The 18,020-nt window shown below is 41.2% G+C and overlaps 2 protein-coding genes across 2 annotated transcripts in view; both read left to right on the forward strand.

The window, feature by feature from the left end:
* The window catches only part of phc2b (polyhomeotic homolog 2b), a 38,583-nt gene extending 32,489 nt beyond the window's left edge, over positions 1 to 6,094 (forward strand). The window contains exons 11-15 of the mRNA XM_084349995.1: positions 836 to 965; positions 2,135 to 2,240; positions 2,345 to 2,459; positions 3,291 to 3,615; positions 3,731 to 6,094. Coding sequence (XP_084206121.1) covers positions 836 to 965; positions 2,135 to 2,240; positions 2,345 to 2,459; positions 3,291 to 3,615; positions 3,731 to 3,885 — 831 coding nt within the window. The 3' untranslated portion in view covers positions 3,886 to 6,094. The remainder of the gene's footprint in view (positions 1 to 835; positions 966 to 2,134; positions 2,241 to 2,344; positions 2,460 to 3,290; positions 3,616 to 3,730) is intronic.
* A 1,844-nt stretch (positions 6,095 to 7,938) lies between these two features.
* LOC311255313 (T-complex protein 11-like protein 1) lies at positions 7,939 to 18,019 on the forward strand. The gene is made up of 10 exons (XM_084349687.1): positions 7,939 to 8,038; positions 9,282 to 9,372; positions 9,497 to 9,626; positions 9,742 to 9,862; positions 10,680 to 10,900; positions 11,141 to 11,277; positions 11,906 to 12,087; positions 13,382 to 13,563; positions 13,965 to 14,137; positions 14,968 to 18,019. The coding sequence occupies exons 2-10, from the start codon at positions 9,294 to 9,296 to the stop codon at positions 15,198 to 15,200; spliced, it is 1,458 nt and encodes a 485-aa protein (XP_084205813.1). The 5' UTR covers positions 7,939 to 8,038; positions 9,282 to 9,293; the 3' UTR covers positions 15,201 to 18,019.
* Position 18,020: the final 1 nt, after the last annotated feature.

An 18,020-nucleotide genomic window follows, 5' to 3' on the forward strand; every position in this document is an offset into this window, starting at 1 on the left:
CAGCGCTGCGTGATAAACAAGCCGCAGCCACCTCACCTCTCCAGTGTAGACGCCTGCAGGGAGCCGTCAGAGGGAAACACACACCTTGTGTTACTACGACTACTAGTGACAGCTCACAGCTTCTGTTTGATTCAGTCATTAATTATAGTGAGGTGAGACTCTGTCGCTGAAAGAGTGCAGATGGATGAAGGGGTGTGTGTAATGAGCTGCATATTGAAGGCAGAAAAATCCCTCCTGTAATCCGTCATGTCCCGTAAAATAGATGTTGTAATATCTTATATTGTTTATCTGGTGTATCTGTAAGCCTGCGGTTGACATTTCTTCATTCATCACTGAGGCCTTTTGTTATGGAGCAACATAATGACATGTGCTTATTGTGACTTCTATGCTTTGAGCTCACTGCCTCCTACTGGACATTTGGTGAAAATGCCCAGTTTATTTACATGCATGTGAGCCGAGCAAGCCCAATGAATTCATGTTGTTACACAGCATGAGAGAGTGCAGTGTTTATATTTATATTGTACATTCACCTAGTACTGCAGTTGCTTTGCTCTATTATTGATTGTTAGCGTTTATTTTCTCTATTATTGATTGTGTGTTTATTCTATGAAATGTAAAAAATTGTGAAATCAGGTTCAGAGAGGCTAAAATTACATCTTCAAATGACTCATTCTGTCTGAGCAACGGTCCGAAAACCCTGAAGATATTCAATTTAAACCATAACCCTGATGCGGCTCAACTATATTGTCAGTTACAGTAATCTATTGTTTCTTATTCCTGCAGAGTGTCAGGTTTCATTTTGATAGATTTGTTAATATCTTCTTCCTGTCTTCAGGTGGAGCGTCTGCCCATTCTCATCGACAGCCCAAAGAAGCATGATCACCAGCTCTCCTCAGACCCCGACAAAACCCCGGTCAGCAACGCAGCGAACACCGACTCTGAGCCCGAAGACATGAACCAGCCAGGTGAGACAAAAAGTATTAGATAGGTGCAGCAGGTTGTGTATATCAGTGTGTGTCGCACGGTGCCGGTGCTCATGAAACCGATCAGACTTCTCCCTGAGGCTTGTGAAAAATTGTATTTATTCTGTTGGAGAAGGTTTATGATGCACCAACCTTATAATGATTGACCCACCATCAAATTCCTAACACTCAGTTACTGCAGTAGGGTTACTGTTGTTTAATAATACAGACCTGACTAACAGCCCCGAGCTGCTGTGATAAACGATGACAGGAGCCGGTGCTGCACTCACTGTCCCGTGTGTCATCAGAGAAAAGGATGGCCTCAGCGTAATCGCATGCTTCTGCGTGTCTTCACTGACCCACTTGACCTGTGGGTGGCTCTGTCTTCTCTGACGGACAGAAAACCAACCTGCTACATGATGTAGCTCCTCCAGTAGTGTTCTTAGACTGTAGTTATTAAGGTTTGTCTTTAATAAAAATGTAACAACACTGCAAAAGTCATTAGTATTGTGCTTGGTTCCACAGTAATGACCTATTTCTGCTTTCACATTAAAGTGAAACACATGCAGGAAGGGGATCAATGACATTTGGCTAATAGCTAATCTGCTTATGGCTGCGTTCAGACCGACTGGAGCCTCTTATTAAGTAAATTGGAGGCAGTCAATTAATGCTTTGGTTCAATATAGCCTAATGTTCATTTTGGAAATTTTGGTCCCATTAAGACTAAAATAGACGATGTAGCAGGCTGTGCTTTAGGGCGTGGAGTCGCTACCACGTGTATCCTCTGGTTCTCACTCAGATTCAATCAAGATTTTGTCTTTGGCTACATCCTCTCGTCCAAATATGGTCACTTCAGGCTAAAAAAATAACAAAACGGTGACAGCCGCAATGTCAAACTCAAGGTTTCAAGAAGCTAGTCCAGAAACAATGAGTGACGTCAGCGTGGCCCCCAGGAAGAGCGCCAGGCTTTGAAGCTAACTTCCGTAGTGGCCAAACCCTGTAATTACAACATCACGTGATGCACCGGGGCCCAAAAAGACTGAGAAAGAAGTGTCTGTAAAACAGTGGATCATTTTTTTTGAGTTCATGTGAATGTATTGACTATTCTAAGTTGTGGTCTGTACAGAAGAAAACCTCATTTATCATCCATCTCGTGTTTCCTCTTCTAATAGAAAAAGATCAAGAACCGAAGCTGACGTGTGAATACTGCGGCTGGGTCGACTTTGCCTACACGTTCAAAGGCTCGAAAAGATTCTGCTCTGTGGTTTGTGCAAAGAGGCAAGACACATTTTTAAAGTTGACATTTCTTCTCATTTCACAAATAATTGTGAAGATTAGTTACATCATGTGAAAAAGCTCTAATAAAGCACCTCTCCGGACAGGTACAATGTGGGCTGTACGAAGCGGATCGGCCTCTTCCGTCCAGAGAGGAGTAAACCGACGAACCGCTGGCGCAGAAGATCTCAGGGCCGCTCGACGATAGAGGCGAAGAAGCAGGTACGTGGACCGCTCTCACACACGTTCCTACGCTGCTGTAAAACTTCCTCATCAACACTTCACCTCTCATCACATTCTGCTTCCGCTGCACATTTTATGCTCTGCACTTTTCACGCCTCATGCTCTTTAATGAACTCGGCCATGATTTGTGTCAGTGCCTGATTATGTCCCTCTGTCTTTAAAGGGTCATTAAGTGCTCTATGATCTTTGTCAACGTTTATTGGTGACCAGTAGGAATAGAAAAGCATTAGTAGAGATTTTCTGCCTCCTGGGCAAGTTATACAGACGTCAAGAACAACTGGATTTGCAGGGTCTTTGCCTCTCATCCGACTCATTTGAAGCCTTTAATGACTAAATAAAGTCACATTTTTCCAAAGGGGACAAGTCATTTAGATGATGAAGGCATACATTCTACAGAAATGTACAGATAACACAGAATTTAATGCTGAGGAATCTTTTTTCCTTGGCACAAGAACAATCATTTCAAGGTTTTATCGCCAACATGTTTTGAGTTATGTAATGCCTCGAGGGTTGGGTCTTGAACCTCCAGTGGGGGGTGCCTTTGTTTCATGTTTGGACCAGGAACTGACTTTCATAATCCAGAGGGTTCAGCACCTGACAAAGTCATTTTCGAGCCGTTGGTATCGATCCAACAACCCTATCAACTCCCCGCAGGTGTATTATACTCGTATACTGAAGCAGTTGTAGAGAATAAATCTTACTTATCACCCTTTTAATCTTTGCTGTGTCTTAATACAATGTCCCAGCGGTGTTTTACTGATGAGCCATCAATTTCTCCTTGACGTCACGCCTGCCTATTTTCATTTTCAGAAGCTGTCCCCCACACCGCAGCAGACTCAAGGCGGTTCTATATCCTCGCCGCATCCCTCGCAGCCCAGTCAGGAGGAGTCCAGCCCGTGTTCGGACATGTCCAGCTACGAAGAGCCGCCGTCTCCCTTGTCGGCAGCCAGCTCGGGACCCCCGGCTCCTGCTCCGGCCCCGGCTCAGGTCCCCGTCCACCGGCATCCAAGCAGGGCCTCGGACCACGAGAGCTGCGCCGGGAGGGATGCGCCATCACTCTGTCAGCGCTTCTTACCAAACGACCCGACCAGGTGGAATGTGGAAGAGGTCTACGAGTTCATCCGGTCACTGCCAGGTCAGTGGAGTAAACACAGACCTCTCATACAGCATCACATGCACATTTTGCTTATGAATGCTGTTTTAAGTGTGACTAACTGCAGCGTGTACGTCTTCCTCTGCTGTTCCCGCAGGTTGTCAGGAGATAGCAGACGAGTTTCGCTCTCAGGAGATTGATGGACAGGCGCTGCTCCTGTTAAAGGAGGACCACCTTATGAGCACCATGAACATTAAACTGGGACCTGCACTCAAGATCTTTGCACGCATCAACATGCTCAAAGACTCTTAGCAGGAAAGGGCGTTTGTGTGCTGTGCGTTGATCTCAGTGCGCACTTGTGTATGTGTGTTTGTAAGTGTGTGACAGAATAGGGAGAGTGAGAGAGAGAGTGTGAAACTTTGACACAAGGAAAATGATGTGTCATCGTAGCACTGACAACAGACTGACTGCACTATGACCCCGTCTTCACCTCACGACTGGATTAAATCTCATGTTAGCTGGCACTTAAATTCACCTGCATCTGCTCAATAACCATGTGACCATGTGATCCAGGGATTGACCAATATAGTTTTTCAGAGCAGAAACAGATAACCGATATACATTTGCAGTAAAAATAAAAATCTTAGTGTCAAGATAGTGTCAGAATTGTCAAAAAGTTGAATATTTAGGTACTTACCTTTAGTATTTCCATTTTCTGCGACTTCATACTTCCACTCTGATAACTTAAGTTACCAGTTACTTTGTGGATTTAGATTATTCAGTGTTGATTGGCTATTACCTGTGACGTGTAACTTATCTGATAGTGTTGTGGGCAGGACATCCACAGAGCTGTAGTAGCGCATTTTTAAATAATTGACTTTATCGGCAATCGGACACAAAAAAGCACCAGAATTGATGGTGGAGAAAAGTGATGAATATCGGACAGGCCGATTATCAATTTATCCCGAATGTGAACTTTGTCATTCACAGGAATGATGGTACGTATATTTAGTGCTAACACAAATGCTTCTATCGAAATGTTGCATCTGCTGCACGGAAAAAAGATGCAGAAAGACCGCAAGAAATGGAGCTCCTCTGTGGTGGTGAAGTAGTCTCAAAACCAGCAAGGGAGCATTTCTCCACTTGCACATGTGCGGTCCTGCTACTACGGGGGCTGTGGCGAGCACGAGTTTGACCCGCCACGCTCGCAACAGCTCAACGAGTTACGACTCGAGCACTTGAAGCTGTTCATCAATGGTCGGAGCCTGAAACCACCAGCCCACCAGGGGAAAGAGAAGACAAAAAAATGCTGGGCCAGTTGAAAGATGGATCGCTGTCAAGCTGCCTGTCTAAAAGCTACAAATCACTTTTCGCTGCGTCTTGTACCTTTTTTGCATTTTAAGATCTGATCATAATGTGGGCAGAAGTGAGATAACAAGAGTGCTTATTAAAACCCAGGTGTCGAGGCAAAGGCCTTTTATCAGACGTCATTATCTAGATAACACATCTACAGAAAATGTGATAACAGCAGGTGGAGATTGGGTCTCAGATTTGGTCCAAGGAAAAAAAAAACTGTAGAGCTTTAAAGTAAAACAGGGAATTAAATAAAGTGACTTCCTGTTCAGTTGTGCCCAGGTTGAGTTCATGCTGCAGCACAGTCGTCAACGAATTGAGGCATCAAGACGAACATGAGTGAAGTCTGGATTTATTATTATTGTTATATTATTATAATTAGAGATGTTTTTTGTACAGTTTTGTTAGCGTGTGAATGAAAGAGAAACGTGTGTGTGTGGCTGGGAACAGAAGATTGCATTCATTAATTTTCTCATTTTCATTCAGTAGATGCTCCTTTGCCTTTTCTCACAATAAGACTCTCACAGCTCTGAATACAAAGCTTGAATGCAGAGAAACCGCTTGTGACATTGATTTCCCTTTCATGAGGAACTCGCCAGCTTTCCTCCTGTAGATTTAAACTGCTTGCAAACGATTTTTTTTTTTTTTTTTTTTTTTTTTGCCTCTTTGTCAAAAATGATTTACTCAAATACGACATCGATTTCTCGTCTGTTTCATAGGAGGACACTAAGTTATGGAAGGTACAAGTCGGGCGAGCTGCCCTGCTTTTGGCACTTACTCTTTCTCGTTTGCTTTAATGTTGTGAGATGCTCCACCTAAAGTGAGAGTGGCATCTGTGCAGCGAGTTTATACAGTATGTACATAGCAGCTCCAGTGAGGAAAAAGACTTAAACTGAGTGGTTTTTTTAAGTTATCCTTGTTATTTTAAAAAACAGAAATGTAATTATGTTATTTTGAAATATGCAAATGTATAAATATCATGGCCTGGGAGTTGTTTTTGTAATGTTTTTTTTTTTTTTTATTTCTAATGAAAATATGATCATATCTATTTGTGTTTTGTGGCTGTGATGGAAGGTCAACTTTTTTAGATAAGGCTTTGTCAAATGCTTGTATTTATCAAAACAGTTTGTTACACAACATTTTGCAATTATAAATAATTTGCAATACAGCTCTGTCTTGGGTCAGTTTTTGTGTGTGTGACTGAGAAAGGAAAGGAGAAAGTACCTGTTACAGGTCTTTGAGATCGCATAATACAATACATCACATTGTCAGGCTTTGTTTTATCTGCATCTCTTTATTATGCTCACCGGTTCCCCCTTGAAGTCGCAGTACAGTCTATCTGTCTCAGACAGCCCCGACTCAAAGGCATTATAAGTTCCTGGTCTGTAGGAAACTAACATTCAGTTTCATTCATTTCATTTGTTAGTATTTGTCGGGGAGGGATGGACCTGGTTCGTTTCATCTGCTCATGAATAGCAAAATTACAGTTTTTGGTTCTTTTGATTCAGGACTAATAAACCTCAGTCAGATGAAGGAACAATGAGTCAGACAGACCAGATCAACAGAGACAGCTAAACCCCTCCGTCCCTGCCATGAGGAAATAGAAAGGGGGGGTGGCAGGCCAAAAAGGGGGGATGCATTTTCATCATTTCGCTTACAAAGGGGGTGACATCCCCCCTCATCTCTCTTCAACTCATCTAATGTCAGCAATAATTAATAATTAAATTTTTTATGTGCAAAGTACTGTGAGGGGGGGTGGCAGGTTAAAAAGGGGGATGCATTCTGATAATTTTGCTTAAAAGGGGGATGACATCGCTGCTCAACTCATTTATTGTGTAAAGAACCACATTTCCTATTTTTAAGTTGCTCTGTTGTGATCATTTTATCTACAAGCAATTTCAGCACTAATAATTAGTAAAAAATCAAAGTTAAAAAGTTTTTTATGAGGGGATGGCAGGTTAAAAAGGAGGATGGCGTCGCCCCTCAAAACACCTACTGCCAACAATTATTTATAAAAACATTATTCAATGTTTTACAATTATATAAAAAGCAAGCAAAGCAGCACATTATTCAATTTGTGTCAATTTGTTTAAGAAACAATTTATCTGTCATTGAAGCAGGTTAGTCAACTGTTCTACAAGCAGTTATTTCAGCACTAATAATAATAATAATCAAATAATGTAAGACAATCTTTTAATAAATCCCATGTCGAAAAATTAGCCTCAGCGTCACAGCAGCAATGAAAAGTAGAAAAACTTTTTTTTAAAGTTTTTAATACACATTTTACAATAACAGCTGATCCATAGAGCTCAGAATGTTTCACTTTGTTGTTTATTCTGTGACATACCTGAATTTTTCATTTTGTGCTATGTGCTCCCCAAAAATAATGCAACACATGCATATATGCACCTATATACCTAACTAATTTGGAGTAGCATACTTCAAAGTATATGACAAATAAAAATAAATAACATAAACAGGTGTAACAGTTGTATTGAGGGGACTGGAGGATGTTCTGCTGTGTGTCATCACAGTATATCTGTGTGTCTGTGGGCCTTCTCGAAGTCCCTCGTTTGACAGGAAACGCGACATTTCCAGCTGTGTGTCTCAAACAATGGACCGTGTAAACAAACACACCGGCCGCTTTCCATTGTGTTTCCACTGAACTACAACAGAAGCACAAAGAAGAGGCAGGTACTGTGAGTTTAGTGTCAAACAGTGACGGCTGCAGAGCCGGAGGGGGCGGGGCGCAGCAGGAGCACACAGTAAGGACACGCCCATTGTTTTGATTTGAGAGTGGACCGTACCAAAAGAAGCAGCCTTTGTTTTCTGTTTTTAATACATACATTTAAAAAAGTGAATCATTAAATGTGTTATATCCACATGCTGTATCAGTATACGGTCGCACATACCGTTAAAATCACGTGTTGATTGGTAACAAAGTCTGTTTTTATCACACCCCACCCCCCATACCTCTGTTGGAGTGGTTCAGTCCGGATTTAAACTTGAACGTTCGTGTTTTGATGTTTGTGGTTTTTAAACGTCACATGAAGAGTTTGAACGAGTCAGAAGGTTTATTTTACTTTTTACATCATCAAAATACCGACAACAGGTAAGTTAGCTCACACAAAGTAAACTGTTGTCGTCACATTGTAATTTGACGTTTATTGTTGTCAAAGTATGTTTGTTTTTGTGTCGTACGGTGACTAATCTTTTCTTTAGTGGTGGAAAGTAACGAGCAGGTACATTTACCCAAGTACTGAAAATGTACTCAAATACAATTTTGAGGTAACTCTTTCCCAGTTTGTACTACTATACTACACTTGTAACATTACTCCACTACAATTATTGTACTTTTTACATCACATTAATTGTATATCTTACTTAATTACTAATGTAACTAGTTACTTTGTCTGATCAATAATAGTAAATACTGTAAACTCTGATGTGTATGTTGTGTATATGCAGGCTTTATTGAAGTGATCAACCAGTATGTCTTTTCAGGGCTGGTATGATACTTATTATTAATCAATCTATCAATCAATCAATCAAACTTTATTTATAAAGCACCTGTCAAACAAATCAAAATGCATTTCAAAGTGCTTTACAAGTGAGAAAACATGGCACAAAAACAGGTTTAGAGACTAATGCACACCAATTGCAATAAAATGAATAGTTAAAATAATAAAATATTAAAAAAAAAAAAAACAAGCAATAGAAATCATGAGAAAAATGAGTAAAAATGTTAATATAATAATTCCAACAGAAAAATGTCAATAGAAAGCAATACTCCCCAAGACCTGTAAACACACTTGAATGTGTAGAATTAGTTGAGTTACCCTTTAAGAAACAGATCTAGTCCTTTTCCTTCACTGTCTTTTTAACTCTATATAATCATATTTTAAGTGCCATGACAGTACATTTGCATTATTTTATTAATTTTATGTAACTATGTGCATTGTGTAATTATTTTTTAGATTATTTTCTCACTCAATTGTATAAAGTGCCAGAAAAAGTAAAAAAAATAAATGTTGTATTGTCCCACAGTTGAGTTAGATGTAGCTAGATATCTTGTTTTCTTCGACCAACAGACCAAAACCAAAATAAATGATGTTCATTATCATATATAACAAAGAAAAGCACCAAATCTTCACATCTGAAAGGTTTGAATGTTTGACGAACGATTAGCCAATTACCAAATTAGCTGCAGATGAATTTTCTGCTGATTGAGTAATTGCTTAATCGACTAATAATTGCCGCTCTTAATATTTTCATTTTGCACACAACAAGAAACAAAATGGCCGATGTCACCGAGCTGCGTTGTTGCTTATTTACTGACTAATTTAAATGTCCAGACTGTTGCTGAAATGCCGAATCAAAGAGACGAGGCCGCCGATGATTCCCCCCCTGACCTCCCCTGTCTGGAAAAACTTGACTCTCCTACGGGTACGAAGCTTTATTATGGCAGTTATTGTTTTCAGACACGTTCAGGGAGCATTAGTAATTGAATTATTACCACCGTGGCAGTTTTAATTATCTGTGGGTGTGTGTGTCCTGTCTGCGGTGTCAGGGAGCCCACCCACCGCCTCATTATCCAGTCTGATGGAGCTGGAAAATTGTGTTTCCAACCTGAGCCTCGCACACGAGATAGTGGTGAACAGAGACTTCTGCTTCAAACCCCAGAGTCCTCCTACAGACAGGCAAGAAAAACACTCCACCACAGCTGAAGTGACCTTGGGTTACTCCCATTTCCAAAATTAATTGAGAGTTTGGTCCCCGTCGAGCTCTCCCTTTAACTGTTTTTCCCTTCTGTAGCCTGGAGGGAAGAGTGACGGAGATTGTTCACCGGGCGTTTTGGGACTGTCTTCAAGAGGAGCTGAACAGCGATCCGCCAAACTACGATCATGCCGTTGTCCTGCTCCAGGAAGTCAAGACTGTAAGTGTGTACGGCATCAAATCAGACACATTAGCAGCAGAGAGGGAGACGGTCTGCTGCGACCTCTGACCCCGTTCGTTCTCACATGCTTTGAAGATCAGAACCAGAGTGTAGACGGTCCGGACAAATGACGCAGAAACATAAACACGACGACAGGAACGTCTGTGATGTCAGACTTCATCAGCGTCATCTGCTTTTCACAGAGACGGTAATAATGAAATGTAGAGGTGAAACAACTGAACTCTTATTACTGATGAATCCATTCACAGTGATGAAAGAACAGGACAGGAGACAGGACGCTAATCCTTGTTCTGAGAGCGATCAGTACGCCATTTCATTCATTCATGAAGATCTAGGTTAGCGACTTTATCCAGTGAATATTACTCACACTTATTATTGCTTAGCCTACTAATGTAACACTTGTAAAGCCTTGAAAGCACCGTCGTCGTGTCAGTTATTATGATATTACATCATTCTCGTGTGTGTGTGTGTGTGGTAAGTATGAAGCGACTGCTGGCAGCAGATCAGCTGTGCTTGGCACAAAGACTGGAAACAAGGGGAACCGGCTTACCTAGCTCTGTCCAAAGGTAACAAAATACACCTATTAGCCCCTCTAAAGCATGCTAATTACTACAATACATCTCCTATGTTTACTCCATATGAAAAACAAAGTGTTAAAATGACATGCCGTGGTGTTAAAGCAGTGTCAGTCTTCTCATCTAACCTTGATTACAGTCCAACCATCGCTTTTTTTTTAGGTGAGTTATTGAATTGTTCTCAGCTAAAGGCAGCCTTCTATATTTCTGTCTCCTGTCAGCTGCTTCAGTCCCTGCTGCTGCCCGCTCACGTCAGACTGAGATCTCAGATGGACGAGGTACTGGACATGGAGCTGATCCAGCAGGAAGTCAATCACGGAGCTCTGGATCTCCACAGACTGGCAGGATACATCATCAATACCATGGCATCTTTATGTGCACCGGTCCGCGACCCAGAGGTCAGAGCACTGAGGGAGCTCGAGGACCCTGTGGAGCTCCTGAGGTGAGGGGAAGCTTGACAACACTTTTACAGACAGTACTTGTATCTATGACATACATATATATATATATATATATATATTTGTGGTTTATACCTTTATTTTCTGTACATTGTCTTCTCTGTCTCTTCCCTTTCCCGTCATCTTCTTCTTCCTGTAAAGCACTTTTTCTGTCTTCAGAAGTGCTCTATAAATAAAGTAAAGTAAAAGCCGTTTCACCCGAACCTCCCCCTCCGTTCCCTCAGGGAGATCTTCCGAGTCTTGGGCCTGATGAAGACGGACATGGTTAACTTCACCATCCAGAGCCTGAGGCCTCACCTCCTGCAGCAGGCCGTGCAGTACGAGAGGGCCAAATTCCAGCAGATCCTGGACAAGCAGCCAGGTGAGACCGCCCGCCCGCCACAGCTCGAGTGATGGACGACGAAGGTGACTTTGTGACTGTGAAGTTTATGGTCACTGTATATTTCACTTTTCAATTAAACTGATTTTTTGACCTTTGTCGCTCTAAAGCACCATCCTGCCATTTTTCAGCTTCTCGTCGATTGGAGCCGGACAGCCAATCAGTGAACTCTGTTCTGTCTAAGTGCAGCTGGCTAATCAGAGTCATTGGCAGAGTGACAGGGTCCTCAGTGCTGACAGTCATGTTAGCTGTTGGATTAAAGTCTTTTTCTTTCTAAAGATGAAAATCCTCCAGAATGCATTTTGTTAGCATATTACTTAATGAGGTTAATAAGTAGGATTGTCTTCCATTTTTCATACGAGCTGCGAGTTTTGTTATAGCCGTGAGTGTAGGTGTAATTTCCTCCTCTCGGTACAGGCACCATTAATTGATGCTTAGAGAGTGAAGCAAATGTTCTGCAAACACATTTTAACTGGTTTTAGTTCCCATCCTCCCTGAACAGAGACGTACATCCACTGTCTGCGTCACTGGAAACACCTTGTGAATCATAATGATTCAGTGGCATTGCACTTAATATGTTAATATTATGTATTTCACCGTTACACCTCAGCTTCTCTGGACAACACCACGGCTTGGCTTCAGGCAGCAGCGTCAGAAGAGGCGTCGGCCGTCAGAGCCCGCTCCGACTCTTCCAGTCCTGACAGCCCGGGTCCTCTCAGCGCCACCGCCGTCCTCAACCGGGCCTACATGCGTCTGCTACACTGGGACCCGCGGGACCAGAAATATCCCGAGGTCAGCTGCAGCCTGCAAAATTACGTCACACTGCACTCCGGCTTTCATTTGAGTAATATTTTATTGATTATCAGGGAATCTTCAATCTCCCAACACACTCCTCCTCACCCTGCAGCTTGTTAAAGAATGTGACAACACATAAGAGCTCACGTAGCGCTGACAGGCAGCGGCTCTCAGCCTCTCTTTGTCTGATGTGCCCACGGCCCTGTCAGATGAACTCACGTAACCCTCCGTCAACGTCACCCATCATCTTCCAAATGATTAATCTGAACTGATTTAAACTTATTTAACACTTTTAACTATATAAGGTAGATTGTTAGCCCACAATAATGTTTACATACAATTGAATTCTGAGTGTTTAGGTGGTTTGATCAAATTTGCATCTGCATTACACTTTGAAGCTGAATGTTTCAAATATTTATTCAGTGCTTTTAGCTTCTACTTCACTCTTTATACATTTAATTACTATTAGCTATTGCACTTAATCCATCACTTCAAGCTAACAATTCCATGTTGTATCTACTCATTTTAGCTAACAGCTTCTTTCATACCCATTACTTTTAACTTTATTACTTGAAGCCATCTAGTTTAGCTACTTCAACACGTTATCCATTACCTTAAGCTAATAATTTCAACCATATATTTATTACTTTTAGCTAATAATTTTAGCTAACTATTTCACCAACTATTTCATCTGTTGATCATTACTTTAACATCTCTTTTAGGCATTTATACATTAAGCTACTGAGCTAGTTCAACACTTAATCCATTATTTTTAGCCATTTATTTTTGCTACAGTGCTTTCAGTTTTATAATTTCAACACTTTAAAACAATTTAATCAATTATCTATTCATTTTAGCCATCTATTGAACTGTTTATTACATTTAGCTATATATTTTAGCTGCATACAACATCTTTTACCCAACAATATCAACCATTTATGTCACTTTTAGCTGAATATGGTAATTGTTTATTCATTACATTCTCTGCAGGCTTGAAAACTAGTTTTCATGCACTCTCAATATATGGATATTTGTTTTTTAATCAAAACATCATTTCCTTGTTTTCATCTTTTTTTTTCAATCAGTTAAGCTGCTCTACAATCTTTCCATGTACCTTCTAGCAACTGCACAAGTACAGCTGAATCACTGTTGTAGAATATCCAGTGCAGCTTTTTGTTTTAAGCCCCGCAGCTTTTTTTTTTCCTTCAGACATCTGTGTCTCATATTCATGCTGAAAATCCCCTGTGAGTAACCTCCTGACACTTGACCCTTCCCCGACCTCCACACACAGACCGCGCTGATGGACCGAGCCCGTCTGGACGCCCTGGGCCAGCAGCTCCAGATGTTGGTCCTGGAGGCATCTGTGCTGCTGCTGACCAACGCTCAGTGTGGGGCCGCCGTTTTCTCTCTGCAGGGGTTTGTAGGTAAACTCAGGCAGTCCGTCGCTGCCCTGCTGGAGGGCAGTCACACCAGGTAAGAGGAGGATTTGGTGATGCATGTACTGGCTGTCATGGGGAACAGGTATCGTATGAGAAGGAAACCAATGGAGGTGACAGCAGCCAACTAGCTTGTCAGAACGGATCCAGCTAACCTCATTCTTTCTGTTCAAGAGACGCCCCGTCATGATTAGTGGATAAATGTGGAACAGCAGCTCGTGATATTCGAGGGCTGCTCACACTCTGGTCCAAGCTGCAGTAACATGTAGCACAGGGCATTTCTCACTTAATCACTGCTATTTTATTTAATCTGAATCTCTTTTGAGACCTAGATGTTATTAGAGACTCTTATTTATCGACTTCCACGATCCTGTGACTTAATCCACATCTAATGAAACCTGCTGGTTATTCATGTAATTCTGGTTTCTGGCGCTGCAGGGAAGCCGACCTGAGGGGTGCGCTGCTGGGGCTCGGGGAGACGATACCGCAGCAGGTGACGGACGCTTTGAGCGGCCAGGGAGGAGCGGCACTGCCTCGGGAGAGCCTGGATCTGCTGAGGGGACAAATATCTGAGCTGTGGAGGCACAACAACCCTGTCCGCACACTCATAGGTCAGGCTGAACACCCACCAGAGTCCTAGATAAATGATTAATTGAAGTACAAATGGGGGAGAAATCCACATTAGATATCAGATGCAGAAGTTTATACTGCTAAGTATAGGTGGTTATGGTTTTACTTCATATAAATTGTGCTTTAAGGCTGGTAACACACCTCCTTCAATGCTACTGGAAATACATTTTGTTAAATAATATTAATCATAAAGAAGCTGCAGTTATTTTTAGTCTTTAAAAAGCTGCGATCTAACATTTATTTTCAATGCTTGTTGCCATGATGACGTTTGTTTTCTCCAACCAAGAGTCCAAAACCAGAAGTCAATCAGCTCGCCATCATATATGAAAAGTAAAGATGCAATGAACCACATTACTGACACTTTTAATTGATTATTAAAACAGTCATAGAATAATATTTAGTAAATTAATTGTTTCAACTCTCAAGCACAATTGGGGAAAAACAATTTGTTCACATTGTAGAGAACTTATTGCCTGAAACTGTTGGTTTTGTCAGATAACCACAGGCTGGTGTGTGGCTTACAAAATTCTGACTTTTCTAGGTTAATAAAATCCCTTCAAACGTATTAAAATACATCTTGATTGAGATATGGTAGTATATTTTAATCTATAAAGAGCTGACATGTTTGGAATGCACCATTTTCAGTCAACAAGAGAAACATGCATAATAATGTCATTCAGTTTGGGTTATCTCCGGCCACATTCATGGTTTTAAAATTGAATGTGAGCTGCTGTGGAGAGCTGACTTCCTTCCCTCTCTCTCTCTCTCTCTCTCTCCTCCGCCCCCTCATCATTCTCTCTATCAAACGTAGGAGAAAGGGTACAGGTCTTCCTCCAGGCCATGCTGCAGGGCGGCCCAGCTAAAAGGAGTCCAGAGCCGCCCGCTCCCCTCAGGCTGGTGAGTGCCGAGCTGGCCGAGCTGGGAACGGCCTTTGGGCGAATCGTCCACTTCAACCGAACCGTCTTTGGTCCCTTCTATGCACCCGTCCTCAGGAAACTGCTGTTCCCACCTGCAGAGGCCGAGACCGGGGAGGACTCGCGCTAGTCTGATGGCGACCGAGACAACCGCCAGTGAACTCAAACATACATAAACTGCCATTTGGGGTTGAATGCGTGTAAATACGGGGAATGAGACTGTTTAAGGGAAAGACATTTACAGTCTGCAGGGGAAGAAATCATATATTTTTTTAGTACAAATCATAAAGTCTTTATCAAAGCCTGGGGCAGGTGCTGAATCAGTATTCCTGTAGTTCATCTTAATCACACATTTGATTGCAACATAACATTAAAAAAAAATAGATTGTGTGAAACAAAATGAGTAGAAGTTTCCACCTGGACAAGAGTAACAAATAGTTTTCTGAAGTTTTAATGAAAAACCTAAGTGTGAGTCACAACGGGAGATTTATTGTGATTCAGAAAGGTTTTCTGAAAAGATTAGCTGTCTGGAAAACAAATATGTTTTAGGTTTTCACTCAGATTAACACCCTCAGGAAAAAAGTACCAAAGATTATGCTCAAAGTTTGTAAATGATATTTTAGTTTTGAAATGTAGCTGGTTTCTGTTCTTTTCTTTGTGTTGACAGATGTTTATATATAACTCACCAAAGACAGTGTGCACTTTTTTCTCACTCATTATGTTTTCAGCTTCTTGCTTATAAACCAAAGAATATCAGTGTTTCCCCTTCAGTTGTTGGTATTAGTGGGGGGTGGTGTACGATTCAGGTCAACAATGTCAACAATGCCATGTCAACAAACACCGCATTAATTAATTATAATTTTAGAGGCCAAATCACCGTGACATCGCACGAACAATCACATCTGGGCAAGAGATCGGACGCGCTGTTGATTTGCATTGCAGAGATATTTGAATTATTTTTTAAATATTTTTTTAGTTTTAGGTTAACCCAAGCTGTCATTTTCTCTTGCTTATGTTGTACAATAGCTCACAGTAAACACATTTATATTAACTTAAGTGTTACCAAAGTCCCTTTAGGCAAGTCTTGCCACACTGCCAGCCATTTTGGCAACACCCCAGGCAGTTATTTTAGGTTAACAAGACCAGAGAGACATAACTTCGCTTTCAACGACATAAAAAAAAGCATGTACAGAATCACCAGTCACATCTGGTAAAAAACACTTTAAAAATTTGGCGACTTTGCCCCAAAATATGGCTTGAAACTCCTCTTTTTTTGTCCACTTCACATGCAAAAAAATATTTGTAAGGCTTAATCCAGAGTGACGCGATGTGACGTTGTTAGCTCATCCTTTAATGTCTGATGTTTGAATAACCTCACCTTTCGTGTTAAGCCTGTGTATTAGCGTGATATCCTCCTACTGCATGCCTATTCAGAAGTCCGTCTGCAGCTGCACCAAATCGCTTAAAACTGTTGTGAATCTCAACATTAGCTTTTGGGGGGGGAGGGGCGGGATATGTGCCAGAATAGAGAGTTGAGTCATCTCAGTTTTACTCCAACAGATCTTTTTTTGTTTTTTTTTTATGGCAGAGCCTCTCAATAGTTCCCAGAAGTAAGATGCAAATACTAGCAGCCCAGCAGAGCTGCAGCAGAATAGACCTTTTTATTTGGCTATTTTAAAATGTCAGACCAGAAAAGAATCAAGTTGTATATTATTATCACATCTGAATCAAATCAAACTTTCTGACACTATCAATGTCACACTATCTCTGGCGTTACAGACTTCAATTTGCTTTAAGTGGTCTGCCTCCTCTTTTTTAACATCCCTGGTGTTACATAAGCACAGTGTGGGAAAGCACTTAAACCACAGATTGATAAGAACAGTCTGCACTGCATCACTTCAGGGAAAAGTGTAACTTTTGCAGACGAGAAAGTCGCCAATTATGCAATATAACCTTTCAAGAGTCAAGGTTACCCTCCTCAAGTATGAGTCCACTGGCATTTTCACATAACCCTGTGAATAAATAAACCGACGGATGCCTGGAATGTGCCAAAAATACATGAACAAATCTAAACTGTGTTGTATAGTTTGCATAATGCTTCAAATAATGGCTTAAAAACATGCTAAATCCCTGATAGAGGTTGTTTAATCATTTGATGTTGACCGACTCTGCTGCGGCCCTGAGCAGAACAGATGATAAAACCTCATCGAGTCACAGACGCAAGCGAGATAAATTCTTGGCAATCTTTTGAAAACCCGTACAGTCTTTTAACAACACTTCCTGCTGTTTTGAAGCTACTTCCAGAATCATAAAAGATCCTCGAACCGTATGAATAAAACATCCAGTCTGCTGCACCATAACAAAGACTGTTAACCCGTTTCCCAAACTGCGACTTGATTCACTAACCGAGGTCGCCAGAAATGTCAAAGCTTCTTGCACATTTAGTTTATGACAAGAAAAATACTTACAAGTTAGTGTGTAAAAAAAATTAATGTATTAAAAACAAAACAAATATATAAAATCTTCGTGGTGCACAGATCAAGCAAGGATCTATGGCATTTTCTTGTTTGGTTTAGAAGAGTCACAGCTCGGAGAAATGGGTTTAAAATCCTTTTTCATCATGAATCAGAGACAGAAGTTTCTTTTAGGATTCTGGAAATACCATCAATACAGCAGTAATGTGTTTTCACCAGGCATAAAATCAGATGCTCAGCTCTGTGACTGTAGTACAGCACGTGCTCGGCACAAAACTGCAGCTAATCGTTTGTTGAGATTAGAAGTTGCACCACCCACTAATCTCCCGAGCAGGGGAAACACTGATAGCATAATTGTACAATAATTACCATGTTGTTGTGATATTTGTCTCTTTAAATTTTGAACAGCTGGTGTGCAGTGCTCCTTTCTGTGTTTTACTACTCAACCATAAAACAAAAATCAATGCTGACAACAG

The sequence above is a fragment of the Pagrus pagrus genome (assembly GCF_965226575.1).
Source record: "Pagrus pagrus genome assembly, chromosome: 3".
Classification (NCBI taxonomy): domain Eukaryota; kingdom Metazoa; phylum Chordata; class Actinopteri; order Spariformes; family Sparidae; genus Pagrus; species Pagrus pagrus.